Genomic DNA, 25,192 nt, shown 5'->3' with positions numbered 1-25,192 from the left:
CATTTATTATATATTAGAAATAAGAAAAATTTTATATAATATCGTGAGATTATTTAAAGACTGGAAACTAACATATATGTGTACATTAATATGATCAAAAACGATAAGAGGATTAGGATGTTAGATAATATAAAAATGTCAAATATTTAATAAAATAAATAAAAACTTAATAAGATTAATTGGAATAATTTTAAAATTTTGATTAAATAACGTGATGGTAGAAGATAACCGTTCATAGCTTTGTATCATCTTATAATTATCAGGGTTAAGAAAACGAATTCGTAAATTACTACAAATTTTTAATATAAATTATTACATTTTTTTAAAACTATGCATTAAAATTAGTAAAAAAATATATTTATACATTTTTTAGTCATTACAACTCTTTATGTGCATATCTACAAATATTAAATAATAAAAAATAAAAAATCTCTTATTATAAATAAAATGATTTATAAATTGTAAATAATCCAAATATATTTTTCAATAATATAAAAACTTGTTCTATGTTAACATTTTTATATACATTGAACTGTTAAAAAGAATTATAATTTTTTTGTTATTACAATTAATCTTAATTAAAAAATTATATTAATAAATTTATTATAATTTTTTTAAATGTTTCAGACAACTGTATCTATTAGAATAGGGGTGAAATAATAATAAAAAAACAGTAATAGTAAAGTAATATGTAAATAAATTTAATATGTCAAATAAAACTTTTTATTATATTTTGTAAATATAGATAAGTTTTTATTATTTACGTAAATAAGACGTTTGTTTTAATAGAATGTCAAGTAATTGATATTCTATTTTGTAAATGTTAAGTACATGTTAAGTAAATAACATTACATTTGTACAATGTAAACAAAAATAACTTAAAAATTTGTTATTGACTGCAAAAATTATATGTAAAAAATTAATTAATTTTATTATAACATATTAAAAAAAAGAAATAATAAATAAAAAATGAACACCATATACCAATAATAAGGGTAATGAATATCATACTTTGAGCTTTTATCTTATTTTTTTACTGGTCCATGTCATTTTATAAGCTAATACGTCAGCTATTGTTGATCGCATGGCGTTACGTACATGTTTATGTGGAGTTATACCTCCTATTGTCCGAATTATCTTTTTCTATAAAAATATAAAACATACCTGTGTTTTAATTAGATTGTAACAATCACTTACTAAGTTGTGATAGTATTAATAATTTTTTAATATATTTCTTGCTATAAATTTGCAGGTTTGATTTATGAAAAAAAATCATTAAAAATTAGTAGAGAGCATTTTCTCACAATTTATTATTTTATAATTTATTAATTCTTGTTTCTACACAGAGAGAACTGTTTCTTTGAATTTAATATATGTATTTGTTTGAATTATATTTGTTTCACTGGAAAAAATTTATTTCTTACAAAATATTAATTGTTTCGTTACATTAAATCATATTGTTTGGCGAAATAATCACTATTATTTGAAACAATTTAATTTAAATATTTAATTTAAATAAAAACATTATTTGATTCAAATAAGATTCAATCTTATATGGTCGCAGCAGCCGCGATGTAGTTCGCGGACCGCCACTAGGCGACGATGCACGTGACACCTTTCTCGTAATGCAATTTACACTTCAAAGGCTATATAAGCAGACCACCCAGGGTGACAAAAAACGCATCAACCTATGACATCGTAGTGAGCTCTTTGGGTCTACGTATTTTTTATTACATCTTAAAGATACATCTTAGTTGTTATGGCTAAATTTTAGTTTCGATAACGAATTTTTTTTCTGCATGTAGTAGTAATCACCTATTCGGTCACGAGCTTCTGTCTCCTTGCAAGAAAAATATGTGCTCAAATAGTGTTTTATTGTTGAATAACACTAGAATTTGAATCAAAGAAAAAACTAAATTTTTTCAAAAAATATTTTATTTAAAAGAAACAATTACTTTGTTTAAAAGTCCAAACAATTATATTTGTTAGTTCAAACATCAGTTTCATTGGCGTATACCAATGAACAAATTTGTTTGACTTAAAGAAAATTTATTAAATCCAAAGAAACTTTTCTCTCTGTGTATTAATTTTAAATATCTTTTTATTAAATTTTAATACTTCTTTGTATTTCGTTTTTACAAAATAACATTGTTTTAACTTATGTCCAAATTTTAATTAGTTTTTTGCTTGTATAAAATAACAATACATTTAACATCTTTTCAGAACTGTTAGGTTAATGTTTTTAAATATAAAAAAATCTACAAATAAAGAAATAAAGAAAAATATAAAAAGAAAATAATTGAAATATGTGGTACAAATTTTATTAAGAAACAGAACTTACATATTGCAATCGAGTAGAACATTCACTGAGTTTTTTATTAAATTCCTGTAACTGGTTAATATTCAAGATTAGCAAATCAAAATCTATATTTTCCTCTTGCATCTAGCAAAAATTTGAGTCTAAAAGTATTTGTTGTATTGCTAGGACTGTGCGTAAAATCTTTTTAATGTCGTTTCGACAAATGTCTGTTCAGAGAATAATTACATATATATGTAATAATAAATTAACAACTTATTAGGAAGTAAATCTACAAATTCTACTAATAAATGGTATGATTATATATAAATTATATTAGTAAAAAATTTCCTTTACAATAATATTCTAATATACATTGTGACAGCCGCAGGCTGCTGTCCGTCACAAGGCCCTGAGGGCCCTTACGCAGTAACATCACGCGAGCCCTGCGTCCTCCCGCTCGGGAGCGGACGCAAAAGCGTATTATCTTGTACTTTTGTGTGTGTGACGTCCTATGTGCTGTCCGTTCAATTAATTGTTAAGATTTTTGCGAGCGCTATACCGCGGGTGCGGCGGAGATCAATGGCTCTGAAGGTCTTGTTGTAATTTTCGGACGTCTCGTCTCGACGGAGAACCTTCCCGGAGATTGCAGAGGAATGGACATCGAGGGAGTCAACGAAGACCCTTTCTAAGCGGGGGTCCGCAGGTAATGCCGCCCTTATCTTGCCTACCGTTTGTGCCATTTGAGAATTTTGATACTGCCGCCGAATCACGCTTTCAGGATCCAGCGACGGCGCGAAGCCGGCATCCCGACGGGGCGACTACAGACCCGGTGCCGCAGGAAGTCCGGCGAGAGGATCGCGACAGCTAATGATCCACCAACGCCCCGTCGAGGAGGAAATAACGCCCTGATGGCGGAGGATGCGCCTGGCAAGGAGAGAAGAAACGACCGTGGAAGGAGGCGCCAGGATTTTCGTGCCCGGGACCACTAACTATCGACCGCCGGGCTTGGATCGATCAGCCGGCGACAGCGTGGGCACCGCGCTCTGCGCGAAAATCGATTTTTGCGAGATCAGCCAATAAGGGCCCGGAGTGCCGGGGGCACGGTGGGGCGCGCCGCCGAGCGGCTCCCGCGAGATCCAGGATTCCTCACTCGTGCTGCGGACTTACAAGAGGACCTTACGGGTCATGGGTCATCGATTTTTTTCATATTTATAGGATTTCAAGATCAGTACCCGGACTTCAATTTCCTAAAGCAATACTATGCGCTTCTCAAAAATACTTGAGAAAATCGATTTTGAAGATTTCCGATATCTTTAAGTACAGAAAATTTTGATCTATCGTCAGAGCCGCTCGTAGCCGAGCGCACAGAGCTCTAATTTCGTAAGCGCGGAGTCGCTGATTCGATTCTCGCTCTGGCCTTAATTTTTTTTAAATAAGTCAATGGAGTTTTTTATTAATCTATATCTTAACATTTATCAAATTGAAATGCTAATTAATTATTAAATATTTATTCGTTATTTTTTAAATGAAAATTAACATCTCTTTATTTTTATTTAACGGTAAAATACGAATAGCACAGCATCTGCTCTCTCGGAACCCTTACTTCTCTCACTTTTTGCAAGGCTGTTCTTTGTTCACGACTAGATGCGAGAGAATGGGGATCAATCAGGATCGACTTACAATAAACTCGACTTGTAAACTCCGACTAATGTGTTAAAGATACAGCGTAAAATGTAAGCGATAAAATAACTGAATATTATTTATTCATATTATTTTTGCATTTAACAATAAGACCTTTTCCATTTTTGTACCAAATTTTAATTTATTATAAATATTCGCATTTTCAAGCAAGTGGTAATTAAAAATAAAAAAATGTTAATTTTTATTTAAAAAATAACGAATAAATATTTAATAATTAATTAGCATTTCAATTTGATAAATGTTAAGATATAGGATTTAAAAAAAACTCCATTGACTTATTAAAAAAAAATTGGGGACAGAGCGAGAATCGAACCAGCGACTCCGCGCTTACGAAATTAGAGCTCTGTGCGCTCGGCTACGAGCGGCTCTGACGATAGGTCAAAATTTTCTATACTTAAAGATATCTGAAATCTTCAAAATCGATTTTTTCGAGTATTTTTGAGAAGCGCATCGTACTGCTTTAGGAAATTGAAGTCCGGGTACTGATCTTCAAATCCTATAAGTATGAAAAGAATCGATGAACCATGACCCGTAAGGTCTCCTTGTTAGTAAAATATACTGTGCATGCGTTCCGGAATCCCAAGCCGAGAGCTGTAAGAAAGGACGCAGGGGCTGAGATCATCCCGACCCGGAGGAGGCGAACGAGAGAGAGACGACGTGGTGAGACGAGCGTCACACGATTGTAAAGCCACCGATTTCGCGGATTGGGCGAGCCGCGGGGAAGCCGCGTAATTATCGTAGTATTTTCCGGCGTACTGAATGAGGCCACGAGCTCGCGGATTTATCGGAGCACCGTTGTCTCGCCCGATCGCGCCCGCCCGCGTGATTTCGCTCCGTGCTGTACATTTCGTATTATCATCGCGTTGCGTGTGCGTCCCGATCCGCAGCCGAGTCAATCGTCATTTCGTCCGGTCGTCGTGTCACGGGTCATTCCCGTGTTGTTAATTGTCGCGCCTTGGAAAATTATCATTAAGACTGTGTAATTTGGTCGATCGCATTTACGTCGCGAGCCCTTCGGTAATTGCGCTCTGATAATATTCGATGTAATCGTCTCGAACCGCCTGGTTGGCGAGTGAATAATAATTATCGCGCTTATTGCTCGCGAGATCCGTTAGCGCGCGGGCTCGGAGTTACAGTTTGTCCCGTTCGCCCTTGACGAGGTCGTCATTCTATCGAGAGTTTGGCGTCTTCCAACGACGCCGGGTCAAGCGTAGACAAGCCAGAGAATTCCCGCGTACGCACAATAATCCGCTCGTCAAGCATCCCGTTTCCGCGAGATACGATACCCAGCGGTCGTCAGCTGGTAGCGCGCGCAAACCATCGCCACTCTACAGAGCCGTCAGACCTTGTAAAATATCCGATCAAATACAATTGTTAATTCTTTCTGTTACATTAATGTTGTGTCACTGATTCTCTCGCTTTCCCGATTTCATCCGCCCGCACCGAACCTCCCCCTCTGCCATTTGAGGGCTGAGCAGCTGGATATCGGAGCCGCTAACGCCCCGGTCGCCTAGCGTGCGCCCGTCTTTCCCGCGATTCGGCTACCGTAACGTTCATTCGCGATTTGGTGCACACAGAGTGGTACGCTTAACGTACCTGGCGCCCAACTTAGTATTGCGTCGAGAAATCTCTCAAAGATAGTCGCCCCGACACCCGGGCGACTCAGGGCCGCGACCAGAGACGGAGGCGAAGTTGGCCGTCGCTCGCGAGCCGCGGTTACAACCTGTATCATGCTTTTATTTTTTAAATTATATAATTATATTTTTATTAATATATTTGTTACATAAATGAAATTCTATAGTACAATCAATTTTAAATAGTTGACTATATTTTCTAGAAGATAATTAATGTTATGGAAATACTATTTTCTTTTTAAAAATTTTTTGAAACATTATTTTATTTGATCATTGCATAATTTTATTAAAATAACGTTCTCTTTTCTCTTTATGATAGAGAAAAACAAAAATAAATTTTGTAATTAAATCATGAATATTACTATCTAATTTTTGTAAACTAATAAATTTCTTATAAAGGATAATAATTATAAATGTAATACCTTAAAGCACAAACATAACATCTATTTAATTTGCACTGGCACTGGTCTCGAAAGACGGTGGAGCAAAAGTTGCACTCGGTGCAATTTTTTTACATCAATTTGTCAGTAGAACATTAAGGGGATGCTGGAGTTGTCTGTTTTACCAACAAAAAGATAGTAATTTTTGTTTAACAATATCTTTTTATTTTTTTTATAATTTGAAAATCCTCCAGAATAAAAAAATACGCATTGCTATCAATCTGTGGAGTGGAATTTTCTCCAAAAACAAGAAAAAATTGTTAATTTGCTGTCACATCATAACAATATGTTTGCTTAATATAAAAGATCTACAGTTTGTACCTACGAAATTCGTATTCACAGACTAGTAGACGACAAGAACAAACAGTGTCGAATTTCGAAAATTAGATTTTAGTGCCTAATTGAAACAAAATTGTGAAACGAAAATTTAGGTTATATACGCGTAAAAAGTCAATAAGTAGAGCAATAAAAAAAATATTTTTTGTCCTCGATATAAAGTCCAATTCACAAATGGATATTAATATGTGTACTTGTATTTGTATGTTTGTGTTTTTGAACTTGGTTAACAAAAGTTAATTTTAAATAACATTAAAGAATTTGTATAAATCTTCGTAAATTGTGCTCGTCGTTCAGGAAAAGGAGGTGACGTTCTTAATGGTAGGAGGAAAAGTGGCGTGTCGATGATGAAAGAAAAGGATTTCAGCTGGTATACTCCTTGGTTGGGATGAATCGGATACTATATTGCAAGGATCCTCCTTCTGGTTGCGTTGTTTCCTTCTTGGTTGCTATCGGCTTTGGCTGTTAAAATTAGAAAACAAAAAAAAGGGGAAAGTAAAGACTACCAGGGAGCGTATACTGTAACCTCGAAGGTGAATCGAGTGTTCGACCTGAGTTAGTAATAAAGAGGTGGATCATGATACTGTAACCTCGAGAGTGTTATTAGTCGACCCGAGTTAGTATCTGAATTGTTTGCATGTATACTGTTACCTCGAGGGTGATGCGAGGATCAACCCGAGCTAGTATTTTAGTTATTGCGTTTTATTTTTATTCTCGGAGGGTTGTTAATTAATAAATTTCTAGAAAAAATGTAAGTAATGACTCGAATTGAATCCCGGGAATAACTAATCGTGCTCATGTTACTGTTCTCAAGGAACGTATCGAGACGTGCGCAAAAATGGCCGTCCAACAGTCTGAACGCGCTCTGCGATCATACCCGCATTTACCTGATGACTTTGTGTAAATGAAAAGAGGTAAGGAATAGGAAGGTACCTGAAAATGAGGTGGTGACTCTCTCAACCGTGTGGCCAAACCAAAGAACTCGCGCTATTCGGAAGGGAAAAAGGATTGCAAACGGGCGCCCTGAGATCTCGTCGACGCAAGAGTAGAGAAATCCTTCGATTCTATCCCTGAACGTTGGACAAATCCGTAGATCACCGATGAGCAACTCAAATTTCTGGGAACTTCTCACTTGCACTCCAGCTGAGAAAAACAATCTTCAATACTCAAGAAACAGACATCAGCAAAGCCACACCGCTGTTGTCAAGCAAAATCAACAACATCGACGCGCGCTCACCCAACGCCCGCGATTCCGCTCGCACGGCGCCTATACCCGGCTGAGCTGCCGCCGCTCGCACTCTCAGGACCGTGCGAGCTCTTTTTAACACGTTTCCGTAACATTCCCCCCGGCATCCGGCGACGCCGTCAGATAGCCTGCGTCGGGGTCAATAGGTAGGACACAAAGTTTCGTGATAGGCCTTTTGTAAAATCCACTGGCTGTCCGAAGCGTCACAACTCTGGCCAATCCATCAGGTCCTTTATGCAGCTCGATAACTCTTCCCAGTGGCCATTTGGCTGGTGGGTAACGCTCATCAGTCACGAGAACCAGCGATCCTTTGACTATGCAGTTGGATGGGTGGTGCCATTTAGAAGTAGCCTGAAATCTCTGAAGGCATTCAGCAGACCATCTATTCCAGAAGAGATCCACTTTCTGACGGACCAACTGCCACCGCGAAAGTCGGGAAAGAGTCTCCTCGGCCAGACTAGGCTCCGGTATTACAGTTGGTGCCTCACCGATGAGAAAATGACCTGGCGTCAAGGCAAACAGATCCTCTGGGTCGTCAGACAACGGGCAAAGAGGGCGTGAGTTCAAAACGGCCTCTATTTGGATTACTATCGTGGACAGTTCCTCATAAGTAAGGGTGGTGTCACCTAGCAAGCTAGTGAGGTGATACTTGGTAGATTTCACAGCTGCTTCCCATTTTCCTCCAAAGTGCGGCGCGGAAAGAGGATTGAATAGCCACTTGATTCCGTCATTCGCGAGGAGAAATGCCAGGTCCCGCAGCTGTTTGGACGACGTAGCAAAACGTTGACGTAAGATCGAATCTGCGCCGACAAAATTTGTCCCGCAGTTGCTTCGCAAAGTCGCGCAAACTCCACGGCGGCCGGAAAATCTCTTATATGCCGCTAAGAAAGCTTTCGTGGTGTAATCCGATTTCAATATGGATGGCCGAGGTGGCTAAACAGATAAAAATCGTTAGATAGCTCTTATAAGTTCGTGCGGCTCTTCCTCTCCATGTTTTAAGTTGCATGGGACCAGCGTAATCAAGTCCGGCATGTAAGAAAGGAAGGCACCACTCTGGAGGAAGGGAGTTGCCCCATCAACTGTTATGCCCTTTGGCCGCGATATCGGGCACATCGGACACACTTTAGGATAAACGAGCGGACCGGAGCTCTGCCTCCGAGGACCCAGTAGGTTTGTCGCAGAAAACTTAAAGTCACTTGAGTACCTCCGTGAAGAGTTCTGCAGTGAGCGTCGGCAATGACAAGTGTCGTAAAAGGCGAACGTCGTGGCAGAATGACTGGGTGTTTAGTTTCGTCGTCGATCTTGGCGAAGTGGAGACGACCGCCCACTCTCAAAATCCCGTCCTTATCGATAAACGGAGTGAGTCGAATCAAGTGATTAAAACGAGAAAGGTTTCCTCCCTGAAAAAGAATGCGTATCTCGTGAGAGAACCAAGATTGTTGTACGATCTTACACCACAACAGTCGACTGTGAAGATCTTCCGGGCTAAGAGATTCTGAGGAAAGATTCGGTTGCTTCCTCAAACGCGCTACAAATCGTTGACAAAGAGCCGTGATTCTTAACAGACATTTTAACGAGGAGTAGCGGTCTAGTAAGTTCCAGTACGGAGTTGGATGGGTCACAGCCGATAAAGCGCAGTCAGATCGATTCTCGAGATCTATATTGGGTGGAAGTTGTGCCCTTAAAGAAGGCCACCCAGTTGACAAACTTGAAAGTCACGTTGGACCGTTCCACCAAAGCTCGTGCTCGATGAAACGCTCTGTGCAAAGACCACGTGATGCACAATCAGCGGGATTCTCCTTCCCTGGTACATACCGCCATGAAGCTGAAGGCAGCAACTCTTATATCGTTGAGACTCTGTTTCGGACGTAATCTTTCCAACGGGAAGGATGTGCAGTAATCCAGGCAAGGGTCGCCGAAGAGTCTGTCCATAGAAAGATGGGAGTCTCTTTTAAATCGAGAGTTTCAATGGTATGTTTCATAAGCCGAGCAAGAAGAAGGGCGGCACATAACTCCAGACGAGGGATGGTGACTCGCTTGAGGGGAGCTACGCGGGATTTTGCGCAGGCGAGCCTCACAGAAAATTCTTTGTCCGAAGTTTCGGTCCTCACATAGACAACTGCTGCCATAGCAAGATTCGACGCGTCAGCAAATCCGTGCAACTCCATCAATGTAGTCAGAAGGCCCAGCCACCGTGGAATGGAAACCTGTGATAATAAAAGTAATTCCTGTCGAAAGTCACTCCACCGTTGCTGTACTGACTCGGGAAGAGATTCGTCCCACTCAACCTTAAGCAGCCACATCTCTTGCAGCAAAATCTTGGCACGTATAATGACTGGGGACAACAGGCCCAATGGATCAAAAAGTCTCGCAATTTCGGACAAAATAGCGCGTTTCGTATACTTGGTAGTATTTGACGACTGAATTGAAAAATGAAAGGTGTCTGTGGACGGCTTCCACTCAATCCCCAGAATTTTGATGAGAGTTCATTCAAATTCTAAATTAACTTCGTTCCCCGGATTCGTAATGGTTGCGGTAGGCAGAAGTTCGGGGTTATTACTTTGCCACTTTAGTAAAGGAAACCCCCCGGCGTTGCACAACTTCTTCACTTGCTGAATTATTTCTTTTGCCTCGATGATTGAGTCCGCTCCACCAAAAATATCGTCCATGTAGCGACCCTTGGACAAAGGGGAAATTGTCTTGGCGTATTTTGGCCCTTCATCCTCTATTAGCTGTTGTAAACAGCGGAGGGCTAGGAACGGCGCGCAGCTGAGTCCGTACGTGACCGTGGTGAGGTAATAAACTATGACCTCCTGGTCAGGTCTTTGCCACAGAATGCTCTGGTACCTCCAGTCCTCAGGGTGCACAGATATCTGTCGAAACATTTTAACGATGTCGGCCACAAAGATAAAGCGATGAGAACGAGCCCACAGAAGAACCTTGGCTATATCAACCTGGAGTTTAGCACCTGAATGAAGGATGTCATTGAGGGAAACATTTGTGGAGGTGCGACTTGATCCGTTGAAAACTACACAAATTTTAGGTGACCCGTTCTGTTGCTTGACAATTCCATGGTGGGGAAGATGGAAGCGAAGAAACTCCTCTTCCGTCGGCGCCTCCTTCATGTGACCTAAAGATAAATACTCTTGGATAAATTCTTCGTACAGTTGTTTATATTTTGCGTTGATTGAAAAGCGCTTCGTGAGTCTCGACAGACAGGCGAGGGCAGACCTCCGTGAGTCTCCCAAAGTATGGGAGAAAGACTTGAAAGGAAGTCGGACTACATATCGACCTGTGAAATCGCGTCTATGCGTGGTAGCAAAATGTTTCTCGCATTCGGCTTCGTCTGGGGAGAGGAGGGATGATGCCAAAGGAACTATTTCCTCTTGTTTCCAAAATTGTGTAAGAAATATTTCTTGTAAAGAATCGTCAACAGAGCAGTGGTACGCTAACGGATCTTGCAACGAACTCTCAGATGTTACAGGCCCAGATAAAATCCAGCCGAAAAGAGTTTTCTGTGCTACCGGTTCTTTGGGACCACCCTTGTATAAACCGTCACAAATAATGTGACCGTAGTTATCCGAACCGATAATAACGTCCACGTGACCCGGGCGGAAGAACTCTGGATCAGCTAACTGAAGACCGTTAATATGTGGCCAGGTCCTCCGGACAACATCGTAGATAGGTAATTTTGCTGTGAGCCGTGGTAAAACAAAGGCTTGAATTGAGCAAGATTTTTGAGAGTCGTGAATGGAATGAAGACCTATCGTTACCATTCCTCGGGTGCACCCGGCTGCCGTGCCACCGATCCCCACTAAAGGGATTGCAGAGGCTCTGCGGGGAATACGGAGGTTTTGAACCAGAACTTCCAAAACAAAAGTTAGTTGGGATCCTTGATCAATGAGCAGGCGCACGGGGTAAGAAACCTGACTCACCGGTCGAATCACAGCTCGGCAGGTAGCAAGCAGCGTGGAACACCGAAGGGGTAAAGGCAATTCCGTCTCCTCTTGAGCAGCTGTTAGTCATTGCGGAACTGCAGCCGGGGAAGCATCATCACTGAGAATGATTCTTCCTTCATGAGAAACGGTCGCAGAGGCTGTAGCGTTGCTAGCTGCGGTCTGGTCATGAAGTGACGAGTGATGTCGTTTGCCACATTTCAAACATCGTCGGGTGCTGCGGCACTGTCGTACAGCATGAGGGCCTAAACAGTTATAGCACTGCCGATGCTTTGAAACGATGTCCTGTCTTTGTTGGAAGTTCTTCCCTAGGTAGGTCGGGCAACGGAAGAGTTGATGCGAGGACGCGCAGAGTGGGCACTCTGTGCCTTGGTTTGAATCTGATGCAGCGAGATGCACAGTAGCCTTGCCATGGGAAAAGTCTCTCTCTCGCCTGCTTTGATCCTTGCCTCCGCTGGAATTCATGGGTAAGGATGCCAGGTTCATCATGGCTAGCGAGCGGCCAACTAAAAACTTTTTGAATTGTGAAAAGCTAGGATAGGATGTGGTGGTTCCAAGATTTAATTCCCAAGTCTCCCGGGAATCTGCATCCAATAACTTGCTCAAAATTTGCAGAAGAAGAGGGTCCCAGCCATCTACAGAGCATCCCAATAGACGCAAAGCTCCGAGTGTCTCTGAAACCGTGGCAACGAATGTGCGGAGATCCTTCGCTGATCTGGGCTTTAATGGTTTTAAACTGAGGTGTCGATCCACATACGAAGATATCAAAAGTCATTTATTTTCATATTGCTTTATCAAAGCTGTCCACACTGTTGTGGCCCTTATATGGTTAAAGGGTCACAGGTATTTTGGGATCGCTGCCGTTACTCCTCGGGTCAGGTTTCTTGAGAGATTGTAGCCGTTTGTTGTATAACAATGGATATATATATTTAATGTCTTGATTACACTGAGTTACACGTAATTTGTTGATACCCGTAACAAATATAAGAGAGTCAGCTACATACGTTCGTCGCTGTATACTGTGTAGCAAAGCCCGCCGCTGTCTGTACCTCGGTGTTTATATACACCGATTTTTGGTGTATAACCGGGGAGGGTACTTCCCGGTCACTGGCCTTTGGTCAATGTTTTTGCTTAGCCAGCAATTGCTAGCTATGCAGATTCCACCCCAAAATTAGGAGATTTTGGGTGTTGTTTATTAAGCAATCGGGTGCATTGCCCGGTGCGACGCCCGGTATGTAGGCCGGGCGATGTCCGCGCGCGAGGTGTCATTTGACACCTTATATCGCTTGCGACATTTCTTGTGTGAGTGCATCACACTCACAACAACGCTATGTCAAAGCTTTCGTTGGATAGCGAGAGATTCGTAATGAGTTGCAATGCTTCGCCTGACAGAGACGTCATTAAATAATGCATCTTCTCGACGTCCGTGAGTTTTTTATTATTGCAACGAGAAAAGATCGTGGAAAGACTTCCATTCCAGCAAGTTACTCGAGAAGTGAGGGAGATTTATTTTAGGCAAGGCCCCGAGGCGATGCGACCCGGTGACATTCGCGCTGTTGGTGAGAGAAGTGGAACGTCCGACTGGGATCGTTTCTTTGCTGCCGCCACGCTTGGCTGATAATTTGCCACGAGCTTGAATATAAAACTCGTGACACCTCTCGTAGGTGCGAGTAATCATATATTCCGTCTCGTAAAGACCGGCAGAGTCGATTCGGCATAAATCTTCATGATCCTCCTGAAATTTGATCCAATGGTGTTCCAAGGATTCGAGACAAGCATTGATAATTTGGTGCGCCTCCAAGGAAGCGTCCTCTTCCTGATCGAGCTCTGAAGCGTTCTGAATCAGAAACCGAGTCTCTTGTAATCAAATTGTTGACTCCATCTTCTACTGGCCTAGTGTGAAATGTATCCGGCTCGAAGGACGAAAAAATGTATTTGTATGTTTGTGTTTTTGAACTTGGTTAACAAAAGTTAATTTTAAATAACATTAAAGAATTTGTATAAATCTTCGTAGATTGTGTCGTTCAGGAAAAGGAGGTGACGTTCTTAATGGTAAAAGGGGAAATGGCGTGTCGATGATGAAAGAAAAGGATTTCAGCTGGTATACTCCTTGGTTGGGATGAATCAGATACTATATTGCAAGGATCCTCCTTCTGGTTGCGTTGTTTCCTTCTCGGTTGCTATCGGCTTTGGCTGTTAAAATTAGAAAACAAAAAAAAAGGGGAAGGTAAAGACTACCAAGGAGCGTATACTGTAACCTCGAAGGTGAATCGAGTGTTCGACCTGAATTAGTATACCTCTAAGACGTGGATCATGATACTGTAACCTCGAGGGTGTTATTAGTCGACCCGAGTTAGTATCTGAATTGTTTGCATGTATACTGTTACCTCGAGGGTGACAGAATTGTCGACCCGAGCTAGTATACGTCAGGGAAGAGTATCGTCAATACTGTAACCTCGAGAGTGATGCGAGGATCAACCCGAGCTAGTATTTTAGTTATTGCGTTTTATTTTTATTCTCGGATGGTTGTTAATTAATAAATTTCTAGAAAGAATGTAAATAATGACTCGAATTGAATCTCGGGAACAACTAATCGTGCTCATGTTACTGCTCTCAAGGAAGTACCAAGACGTGCGCAAAAATGGCCGTCCAACAGTCTGAACGCGCCCTGCGATCATACCCGCATTTACCTGACATGACTTTGTGTAAATGAAAAGAGGTAAGGAATAGGAAGGTACCTGAAAATGAGGTGGTGACTCTCTCAACCGTGTGGCCAAACCAAAGGACTCGCGCTATTCGGAAGGGGAAAGGGATTGTAACGAGCGCCCTGAGATCTCGTCGACGCAAGAGTAGAAAAATCCTCCGATTCTATCCCTGAACGTTGGACAAATCCGTAGATCACTGATGAGCAACTCAAATTTCTGGGAACTTCTCACTCGCACTCCAGCTGAGAAAAACCCTCTTCAATACTCAAGAAACAGACATCAGCAAAGCCACACCGCTGTTGTCAAGCAAAATCAACAACATCGACGCGCGCTTACCCAACGCCCGCGATTCCGCTCTCGCACGGCGCCTATACCCGGCTGAGCTGCCGCTGCTCACACTCTCAGTACCGTGCGAGCTCTTTTTAACATGTTTCCGTAACAGTACTTTAATTCTGGAAAAAAATTTCCAAATTTATAAAAGAGATATATACAAAATCTCATTAATGATGTGCATAAATGACTCTACATTATCGACCTCGGTCAAGTTTGAGAGACAGTCCAACATCGCCTTAAATACTGAAAATATGTGAACTGATTTTTACAGTGGAACAATAAAATTGCACTCAGTGCGCACCAGTGTTGCACTAGTTTTCCCAGCAGAAAACGCTATAAGTGTCAGTACTAACAGCGTGAAAGCGAGCAAGACGAACGCACCTATTGTGTGATGGCCTTAATGCTCTTAGAACATATAGAACCCATGATTATAGGTCTGTTTTTTATTCCTGCACTGCTGCACTGGTGCAATAAGTTAGAATAAAAGTTTGTTTTTTTATTTTTGCACTGATGCACTAGTGCAATAAGTTAGAATGAGAAAAAATATATTTGTCTTAAGGTTTGTTTTTTATTTCTGCACTGCTGCACTGGTGCAAATAAGATAAATTAAGACAAATATATTTTTTGTTATTCTAACTTATTGCACTAGTGCAGCAGTGCAGAAATAAAAAACAAACCTTTATTTTAACTTATTGCACCAGTGCAGCAGTGCAGGAATAAAAAACAGACCTATAATCATGGGGTCTGTTCGCGTCACATGCCACGACATGCTCCTATATATTCATCCCAACGCACTTCAATACGTTGATTCCGATAACGCCAACCTATTAGAGTGCGCTGGAGTGAGTAGGAGCATGTCAGGGCATGACGACGCAAACAAACCAATAGTGTAAGGATACTAGTAAACCCATAGACATATAGTAAACCATTGCGCATACCGTGACGTCAGTGTACGTCACGTATAGGGAGCCAATAAATGACTCAGAATGCAAGCGCAAAATTGAAACGCTGAATTAATTGCGTAACATGGGCTACGTTCTGAAACTTACTGCCACATAACGTAAACTAGAGTTAATTTTTAGTACTGACAGTAAATATCGAAAGCTATAATATTAGAGTATTAATTTATACTTGAGAGTTGCAAAAAGTAATAATACTAAAAATACCATGGCAAGTAATACCAAAAATACCACTACTAAAAAATGTTATTTTTAATTCATTATTGTTATCATAAGGTTTATAATATGCATTATAAGTAAAATAGTAAACTTACCTTAATATTTCTAGTTAATGTAAATAAGTAAATATAATTAATAGTTGATTTACTCTAGTATAAATAAACTTATTTAATATTAAATGATAACAGTGCAATTGTAATATTTATATACTACTTCATAAAATGTGTAAATAATTATAATATCGTAATTTCAATTTAATATGAAAAGGTTGGGTCATTTTTTTTACTTATACAAAATATTTTTTCTATATTATTTTATTAGTAATAATAAAATATAAATATATGTAATAGTACAATGTAAATATGAAAAATATAATAATGCAAAAATATATATACGTATAACAAATAATATATATACATACTTTATACAAAATATATACATAACTTTTATTATTTATTATCTAATTTATATATTTTGTAATCTATTTTTTTATAATTATTTATAATAATTTGTTTATTTATGCTTCTTAATCTTATATATGTTCTAGTTTCTCTCTTCGAACCAAACATAATATAACTTTTTCCGGTAATTTATAATTAATTTTTTTACAAACAATATTTGTTAATTCATCAAATATTTTAAATTTCTTATTTAAAAAATTTACGTAAAACTTTAAATTTATTATTCATAATTTCAGCAGTTTCTTGAAAACTTTTACTTGGATAAATGCAATTACCTTTGGATAAAAAGAAAAGCCAATTATTGGATATTATAGGAAGATTTTTTGCTGAAATATCCAATTCCTAATCCAAAGGATGGGTATTTCCAAATCTGTGCGCAACGTATCCGGTAATAAATAAAAATGCATTTTTTTCAATATTTTCACAAGCTGCAAATTGTTCAATAATTGTAATTCTTCCGAAGTAGGCTCATAATCGGTTACGCGTAATGCTATACAAAATAAATAATAAATGAAATAAAGTTATTTATTATCAAATTAATTTAATAATATAAAATACATATAATATAGTTGTAAATTACATTACCTGTTCTGTTTAAAATCTGTATTACATGTATTACTTATATACATTACTAACCTTTTGTTATGTTAACCTTATGTTGAGTAATAATTCATTGATTTAATTATTTCTTCATTCTTTTGTGAAGAATGGTATTATAAAAAAATGTAATATACAATAACTAGAGTCAAAGGGAAAAATATTAATATACTTTACCGTCATTGACCAATTCTCTCGCATTAGCATTTACTTCTCTCCTTCATGTGTGCAAAATTTATCTACTTCTTCCTCCGTTCTTTTTTTTTCTTCGATTGTACGTTTATCTCTATTTAATGCTATGTATACAAATATTAATATATTACAGAATATTATACAAAACAGTATAAAGTTTAATTCACTGACCATTTCTTTTTTATTATTAACTACTTTTAACTACTTTTAACTACTTTTATATAAAATAATATATTTTTATAAACCTATTTCTACAGACCCAGACAGCACATGTAGATTATGAGAACGATAATAGGATATTGCGAAAGTATATTGCAATATTCGTATAATATTAGAGATACGTCTGTGATATGGCGAGTATATACTCATAACGTACTATGTCCGCGTTGCCTTATCCCATAGAATTTCGCTGGCAGTTTATGAGAATATACCGAATATATCTTAAGAATGTTATACGTATGTCTAAAGTATATCTTCAGTATATTCACAATATGTCTACAGTATGTTCACATTATATGGGCTCATGCATAATGAGAGGAATAAGGAACAAGGAATTAAACATACAGAATTAGCAAGAAGAAATAAGAAGAGGAATTAATCATTTCGCACATCAGGAAGCTATCGCAAAAAATGAAGCGTAATATCTGTTGAATACGCTGGGGTGCTTTGGGAAATTATGCTCAGATAATTGTAGGTTATAACCTAAATAATATATGTATATATACAATATATATATATTATTATAGTTTACGTTACTATATTATATCTTATGTACATACCAGAGTTATCTGGGCGTAATTCCTGAGAAAACCACGTTGTCCGTGAGTTCGTGTTCGCACGTTCATACCCTACACTTCACCACGTGTCTGCATCACACGGCAGACGAAAATGCGTAACGTTACAGATCATAGATAGCGTTGACATGATTCACTTTCGATATTACGCGGATATTTTGGAAATATGTGATAGATATACATGAGATATATCATAGGATATTTTACGGATGTTTTGAGTATATTAGATATAATCTCAGTATATTCAGTAGGAGTTGCGAAGTTCAGTCGCTATATTCTAAGTTTATCTTGAGGATATATCAAAATGACATTCTACTGAGACGTTATATGAATGTTTTACGTATATTCGGTATGATCACAGTACATTACGTATGAGAGTATAATATTCGTACGATATCTGGTGCTGTCTGGGGAGTTAATAACCCAGACAGCACATGTAGATTATGAGAACGATAATAGGATATTGCGAAAGTATATTGCAATATTCGTATAATATTAGAGATACGTCTGTGATATGGCGAGTATATACTCATAACGTACTATGTCCGCGTTGCCTTATCCCATAGAATTTCGCTGGCAGTTTATGAGAATATACCGAATATATCTTAAGAATGTTATACGTATGTCTAAAGTATATCTTCAGTATATTCACAATATGTCTACAGTATGTTCACATTATATGGGCTCATGCATAATGAGAGGAATAAGGAACAAGGAATTAAACATACAGAATTAGCAAGAAGAAATAAGAAGAGGAATTAATCATTTCGCACATCAGGAAGCTATCGCAAAAAATGAAGCGTAATATCTGTTGAATACGCTGGGGTGCTTTGGGAAATTATGCTCAGATAATTGTAGGTTATAACCTAAATAATATATGTATATATACAATATATATATATTATTACAGTTTACGTTACTATATTATATCTTATGTACATACCAGAGTTATCTGGGCGTAATTCCTGAGAAAACCACGTTGTCCGTGAGTTCGTGTTCGCACGTTCACACCCTACACTTCACCACGTGTCTGCATCACACGGCAGACGAAAATGCGTAACGTTACAGATCATAGATAGCGTTGACATGATTCACTTTCGATATTACGCGGATATTTTGGAAATATGTGATAGATATACATGAGATATATCATAGGATATTTTACGGATGTTTTGAGTATATTAGATATAATCTCAGTATATTCAGTAGGAGTTGCGAAGTTCAGTCGCTATATTCTAAGTTTATCTTGAGGATATATCAAAATGACATTCTACTGAGACGTTATATGAATGTTTTACGTATATTCGGTATGATCACAGTACATTACGTATGAGAGTATAATATTCGTACAATATCTGGTGCTGTCTGGGAAGTATTTCTTCCTCCTCCTCCTCCTTCTTCTCAATCATAATTTTATTTTCGTTAATAGAAAATTGTGAGCAATTGGATTATTTAAATTATTAAAATGTGTGTCTTTAATATCTATTAAATATGTACAGTCTATATCTCCTTCAGTATTTTTTTTTTTTTGCGAAATTGTAGATACCAAATGCTTTCCTAAGATGTACCATTTTAAACGGTTTTTTAATTCTATTGGTATTAGATGATCATTTCCTCCACCCATCATTCTTAAATAGGAAAATAAATTTTCCAATATATATTGATTTAGCCTACGTATTATTATGTATTCTATTCGAAACATTTCGAACGAATATTACCCTTGAATATAGGAGAACATTTCTGTTAAAGATTTGTTGAATAACAAAATTTCTTTTTGAAATTGTAGTAATGAAGATTTTCCCACTCGCATTTGTTCAATAAATTGTGTCATCTCGTTGATTGTTTTAGTTTGTTTATTTAAATTTATGCCATATGCATTTACTCCACTATGCTGTCCATATTTAATTTTACTATTAAAAACATCAAACCAAGCGTTGAATAATGATAGTATATTAGCTGTTTCTTTCCAGTGACTAGATTTTAACAATCCATTTTCTCCACACCACTGAATAGCCATTGCGTTCCTGTTCAAAAAAATTTGAGCTGCCATTCTAACATTTTGTCGTTGTGACTCCTTGGCATCTAAATGTAATTTACTTATTTTATGCGCAATTTTTTAATCTTCTTCATTAAGTGTTAATAATTCCTCTAAAGCATCTTTATTAATAATATGTCCTTTTACTCGAAATCCCGAGTCAAAGAAATTATTTCGTGCCATTTTTAATAAATGCAGAATATCTGCGTAAAAAAACACTTTTAATGAATTATCCGCGGGATGAATGATAAACCATTTTTTGTTAATATTTTTTGTTTCGGCAAAGTAAAATGTTTGCAGACATTGCTTGGTCAAAATCGTAATAAATGAGTTATTTCCATTTACAAAATAGACCACGAGCCATAATAAATTGATAGGTTTTATGGGTTTTATTCATATATCTTTTGTTCCCTTCTTTTTAGATCTATTACATTAAGATCTTGTCTTATATCTTCCATAATTTTTAAGACATTTTTTTTAATACCAAGTTGTATAGTAAATGTTGCACACAAATTGTTTAAAGTTAACATACATGGTAAAGGCATTTGTTTAACATTTCTTAAAAATTAATATGCTTTTGGACTTAATAATCGTAATGCTATTGCAGAAATAATAGCTTCGGATAACCATTTTATTCGTGTATTATTATTTGTTGACATTAAAATTTTGATTTGCCCGAGAGTAAAAAAATTATGTAAAGCATCCGTAGCTATTTTCTGGGTTTCTTTTGCTTTATCTATTTTTTTTGTGAGAGAATAGATTTTTCTTGCATATTTTTTTCCAATAATTCAAATTGTAAATTTAATTTTGTATACTTATCATTAAGTTTCTCATTTTCTTCGATAAGTTCGGCCTTTTCCATTAATAATTTGTTCTTTTCTTCTTCCGACTTTTTTAATAACTCCAATAATGTTTGTACCGAAACATTTTCCTCACAAGTAATTTTTTCATTACTGTAAAATACGATTATATTTTAATACTAATAATAACAGTAATGACAGACATAGATTGTGCTACATACGTGATTACTTTCGTTGTAACGTTCAAAGAAAGATTATGCTCATCTTCACAAACATCTTCAGAAGTAGTTTGTTCAAGATATGCATGCTGCTTTTCCTGCATATATTGCACAAGTTCTGCATATGTTGGTACACCTGTACATATTCTGAAAAATATAAAAAATTTTGTTTCTTATTCTTGCACATTTTTCCCCTATATATTTTTTTTCTACAAAACAAATATTTACAATACTTTTTTTCTTTTTTTATCATCATTATCTTCAAATGTCCTCTTTCGTTTTTTTTCTATGTTCAACAATTTTGATGGAATGGAACCTTCCTTCAATCGTAACATTTGCTTAGAAGGTATGTTTTTTTGTCGTGGTTTTGTCCATACCATTTCAAAACAGTTTTCATTAAAATGAAGACTACATATCCTTGCTAAAATAATATTCCATAGTAAATTATAATTTATCGAAATACAGTTATATAATAAACATTAACACATAAGCTGGGTTCGAGGAGACGCTATTAGCGCTAAAAGTATCATTTTATCCTTGTTACTCAGTGAATGTCGAAGAAAGATAGAGCACGCTCACAGCGTCAAAAGCGTGCTCTCCAAATCCAACCATAGTAATTACACAAAAACAAGGATTACTTCAATAATTTTGAGATGTTACCGATATTCAGAGTAAAGTTGTAAATTATTGAAATCAGAAGATTTTTATGGATAATAAAAAGATAATCGGATAATAGAACAGAAGCTACCCAGGTAGCAAGCTCACGTCATTTTTAAGTCCCAAAATGGTCATTTACTGACTATTCTTGACGTCACGAAATGACGCCCTTATGACGTTAAAATGACGGTCGAATGTCACAAATTCCTGACGTCATGAAATGTACCGTATTTTGACATCATGGAATGACGTGAACAATATGTTGTCAAAAAGATCTCTAAAAGATATCCTGTTTCTGAAAATAATAACATAAAGAGACTTTTAAAAGATAACATATAATGTCAGAATGTTAACCAATGCGTCGTTTTTTGAGAACAGAAAGATATCATGAAACTGATATCTAAAAGATTTCTTAAATCGGATATCTTTAAACTGCAACTAAAGAAAAATAAAATAAAATAAAAATTACATTTTTTTTTTAATTATTTTTATCAACAGCACATACTAAATTTAGGACAAATTTTTATTAATTAATTAAATTTAAATTATTTTATTTTATTTTATTCTTACTTGCCGCTGGCAGGTTTGAACCCGGGACCTTAGAATTATGAACCTTGTACTCTAGCTGCTACGCCAATTTGACTCATCGATATGGGTACTTGTTATTGTCTACATATACCTATATGTTATAAACTGATGCAATTATATTATTTTTTATAAAAGCAATTAAATTTTGCAAAACATATTAAAAATAAATAGCATTAATTTATTTACTTATTAATTTCATTGTTAAATTTATCTTTTTCCATAACCTTAATAATAAACGATAACATTTTCAAGAAACTTAAATGAAATTCTTCAATGAGATATCTCAAAGACCGCTCTTAGTAGACGTCTCTGATAAATGTTACCATTTTGACATCATTTCCAAGATATCTAAATGTTTTCTTAAAAAAGTTCTCTTAAAGTTAAATATAATATGCTTATATAATATGCTTATGCCTTACGCCTTAAATCTCATTGTAGACACTGCTTTAGACCGTCTAAAATACGTCTTAATGACGTCTTTATGTCCCGATTTTGGATGCGTGCTGTCTGGGAAAATAATCGTCAGATCATGACTGAAATATGACTACGAAATGACGTCACATCATGACGTTAATTTTAGGTCATGTAAAAAAATGGTCATTTTGACGACATATGACCAGATATGACCATTTTGGGACGTCAAAATGACGTAGGCTTGCTACCTGGGTAATAGGATAGATTTTCCATACTTCTGGTATATATAATTACTAATATTCATATAATTTATATTAATTTACCGGAATTAAATTTTATTTCTCTTTCATTTTTTCCGCAAGCTTTTATCCATTGCTCAAAAAAGTCAGGTTCTTTTGGAAATGGAAAAAATTTTATATTTTTTGCCCCTGTACGATTTGTACAATTTTTTATAACACACGATGGCATGGTACTAAAAAAGAAAATATGCAAATACAGAATAAAAAGAAATTAACTGTTTATTAACTGTAATTAAAGATTTTATACATTTCTCATGTATATACATACATAGCTCGTGGCTTTGCCTGCAAAGAACTTGCACAGGAACACACAGATCTTGCGAAGATCTTGCACAAAAACACTCTGAAACACACAGTTGCGCTTAACTTCTTTGTCAAATCTTTGTATATTATAACAAATAACAACCACATTTTTTATAAAGATATAAATCTTACAGTGTTTTTAATGTGACTTGTGGCTACAAGGCTGGGCCTTGTAGGCAAGGTATCTACAAGGCTATGGTGCACAGGACACTCTGAAATACATAAACGCTTAACCTCTTTTGTTACCCTATATACAATAACACAGTATATATTTTTAAAAAATATATACTTACAGGTCTTATAATGTTTTTCATGTGGCTTGTAGCTTTGCCTACAAGACTATCGCGCACAGGAACACTCTGAAATATATATATACATTTAACCTCTTTTGTTATATACATCTTATACAATAACACAGCCATATTTTTTATAAAATCACTTACAGATCTTACAGTATGTTTTTAACGTTGCTTGTAGTTTTGCTCAATAATGCAGGTTATCGCACAGGAACACTCTGATTATCGGCATTATCGCACAGAAATACTCAGGCTATCGCATAGGTACGATCAGAAACACATCGATGCATTGAGTGCATGGGTCATTGCTGATTGGTTGTTACTTTAGACTACTGCGCATCCACGGGAATGGTTCACCTGAGGCCTGTTCTTTGTCGCTGTACTGATGCTGCACTGGTGCAATAAGCTAGAATAAGACAACATATTTTTTCCCATTCTAATTTATTGCACCAGTACAACAGTGCAGCGACAAAAAACAGGCCTATGGTATCCTTACACCATGCATAAAATCATGTGCGGGCTTGTTATGGAAAACAAAAGCGTAGCTCTTACAGAAATTGTAAATGTGATCTATAGCCTTTAAGTAACCTGCAAAGTTGACAAGCTTGAGAAATTTTCGTAAGAACCACGCTTTTGTTTCCCATTACAAGCCAACACATAATTGTACGTTCCAAGAGAATTAATTAAAACACGGGCAGAATTAATAGATTTATTATCACCCGGGAAAAAATGTTTTATAAAAAACATATATGAATATATATATAATATATCTATATATGTTTATATTAGTCCCCTTTCTTTTTTATATAAATTTGATAAAACTTCTGTTTGATATAAAAAAATTATAGTCATACTGAAAAGACAGAAACTAATTTGAAATATAAGTTTCGCATTGCTTCTTTTAAAAAAGTTAAGTATGAAAAATTGTCCATATATAATCATTTATATTCTGAAATATATTATGATTATATATGGACAATTTTTCATACTTAGTTTTTTTTTAAAAGCAATGCGAAACTTATATTTTAAATTAGTTTCTGTCTTTTAAGTATGACTATTATTTTTTTATATCAAACATAAATTCTACAAAAGAAAGACTAATATAAACATATATGGACATATTTTATATATATTTATATGTTTTTATATGAAACATTTTTTCCCGGGTAATAACTGTAAAAAAACAATTAATATAATTATAAATGTACAATTACAATTTAACTACAAATTTAACTGTAAAATAGCAATAAATATAATTAAATATAATACTATATTAATGCAAAAAAAAAAAATATAATATGACGTGTTGTTCCATATTCGAGAAGTTGACTCGTAATCATTTTGTAGTCTTTCTTCTCATGTATGCTTCATTAATTTATAATTTACAATAAAATAAATTAGAGAATGTCAATCAAACATGTAAATAAAAATTTTGAATGTGATCTTTGTAAATGTATGAAGAAAATTTGTATTAATTAGAATAAATTGTTTTGGGAACAACAAAGTATTGAAATATTTACTTTTTTGTTTTTGATTTAACTAAAAACCTTATCGATATATTTCTGTGCCTTATTCATATCCAACTCGCATAGAATCCATAGCAGTTACTAAAATAGACTAATAAAGATGCAATTTTATGCGAGCGAAGCAAAGCTGGCTTTTATCCCCTCTCCATCCAATAAAAAGCGGCGTCGCTTAGCTGTTGCTATT

At 36.3% G+C, this 25,192-nt stretch overlaps 4 protein-coding genes across 7 annotated transcripts; all 4 read right to left on the bottom strand.

Annotated features, from left to right (window-relative positions):
• Window positions 1-7,731: 7,731 nt before the first annotated feature.
• LOC118647537 lies at window positions 7,732-9,469 on the bottom strand. Its single transcript, XM_036292589.1, has 3 exons — window positions 9,376-9,469; window positions 8,799-9,184; window positions 7,732-8,589 (listed from the first exon to the last, which is right to left on the bottom strand). The coding sequence occupies exons 1-3, from the start codon at window positions 9,467-9,469 to the stop codon at window positions 7,732-7,734; spliced, it is 1,338 nt and encodes a 445-aa protein (XP_036148482.1).
• Window positions 9,465-9,980, bottom strand: LOC118647752. The gene has a single exon (XM_036293193.1). The coding sequence runs from the start codon at window positions 9,957-9,959 to the stop codon at window positions 9,498-9,500; it is 462 nt and encodes a 153-aa protein (XP_036149086.1). The 5' UTR covers window positions 9,960-9,980; the 3' UTR covers window positions 9,465-9,497.
• A 162-nt stretch (window positions 9,981-10,142) lies between these two features.
• On the bottom strand, window positions 10,143-11,432 carry LOC118647536. The gene has a single exon (XM_036292588.1). The coding sequence runs from the start codon at window positions 11,430-11,432 to the stop codon at window positions 10,143-10,145; it is 1,290 nt and encodes a 429-aa protein (XP_036148481.1).
• Window positions 11,433-19,389: 7,957 nt separating this feature from the next.
• On the bottom strand, window positions 19,390-23,805 carry LOC105836895. Of its 4 annotated transcripts, none has more exons than XM_036292991.1 (8): window positions 23,639-23,805; window positions 23,480-23,545; window positions 23,319-23,398; window positions 23,152-23,226; window positions 22,908-23,056; window positions 21,154-21,346; window positions 20,929-21,072; window positions 19,390-20,860 (listed from the first exon to the last, which is right to left on the bottom strand). In XM_036292991.1, the coding sequence occupies exons 5-8, from the start codon at window positions 23,050-23,052 to the stop codon at window positions 20,644-20,646; spliced, it is 699 nt and encodes a 232-aa protein (XP_036148884.1). In that variant the 5' UTR covers window positions 23,053-23,056; window positions 23,152-23,226; window positions 23,319-23,398; window positions 23,480-23,545; window positions 23,639-23,805; the 3' UTR covers window positions 19,390-20,643. The 4 variants fall into 4 exon arrangements, with proteins under 4 accessions (XP_036148884.1, XP_036148883.1, XP_036148885.1 ...); XM_036292990.1 differs by having other exon boundaries at window positions 23,630-23,799; XM_036292992.1 differs by lacking the exon at window positions 22,908-23,056 and having other exon boundaries at window positions 23,630-23,801.
• Window positions 23,806-25,192: the final 1,387 nt, after the last annotated feature.

Source organism: Monomorium pharaonis, chromosome 10, assembly GCF_013373865.1.
Source record: "Monomorium pharaonis isolate MP-MQ-018 chromosome 10, ASM1337386v2, whole genome shotgun sequence".
NCBI classification, from domain to species: Eukaryota; Metazoa; Arthropoda; class Insecta; order Hymenoptera; family Formicidae; genus Monomorium; species Monomorium pharaonis.
This window is presented reverse-complemented; position numbering and strand designations above follow the sequence as displayed.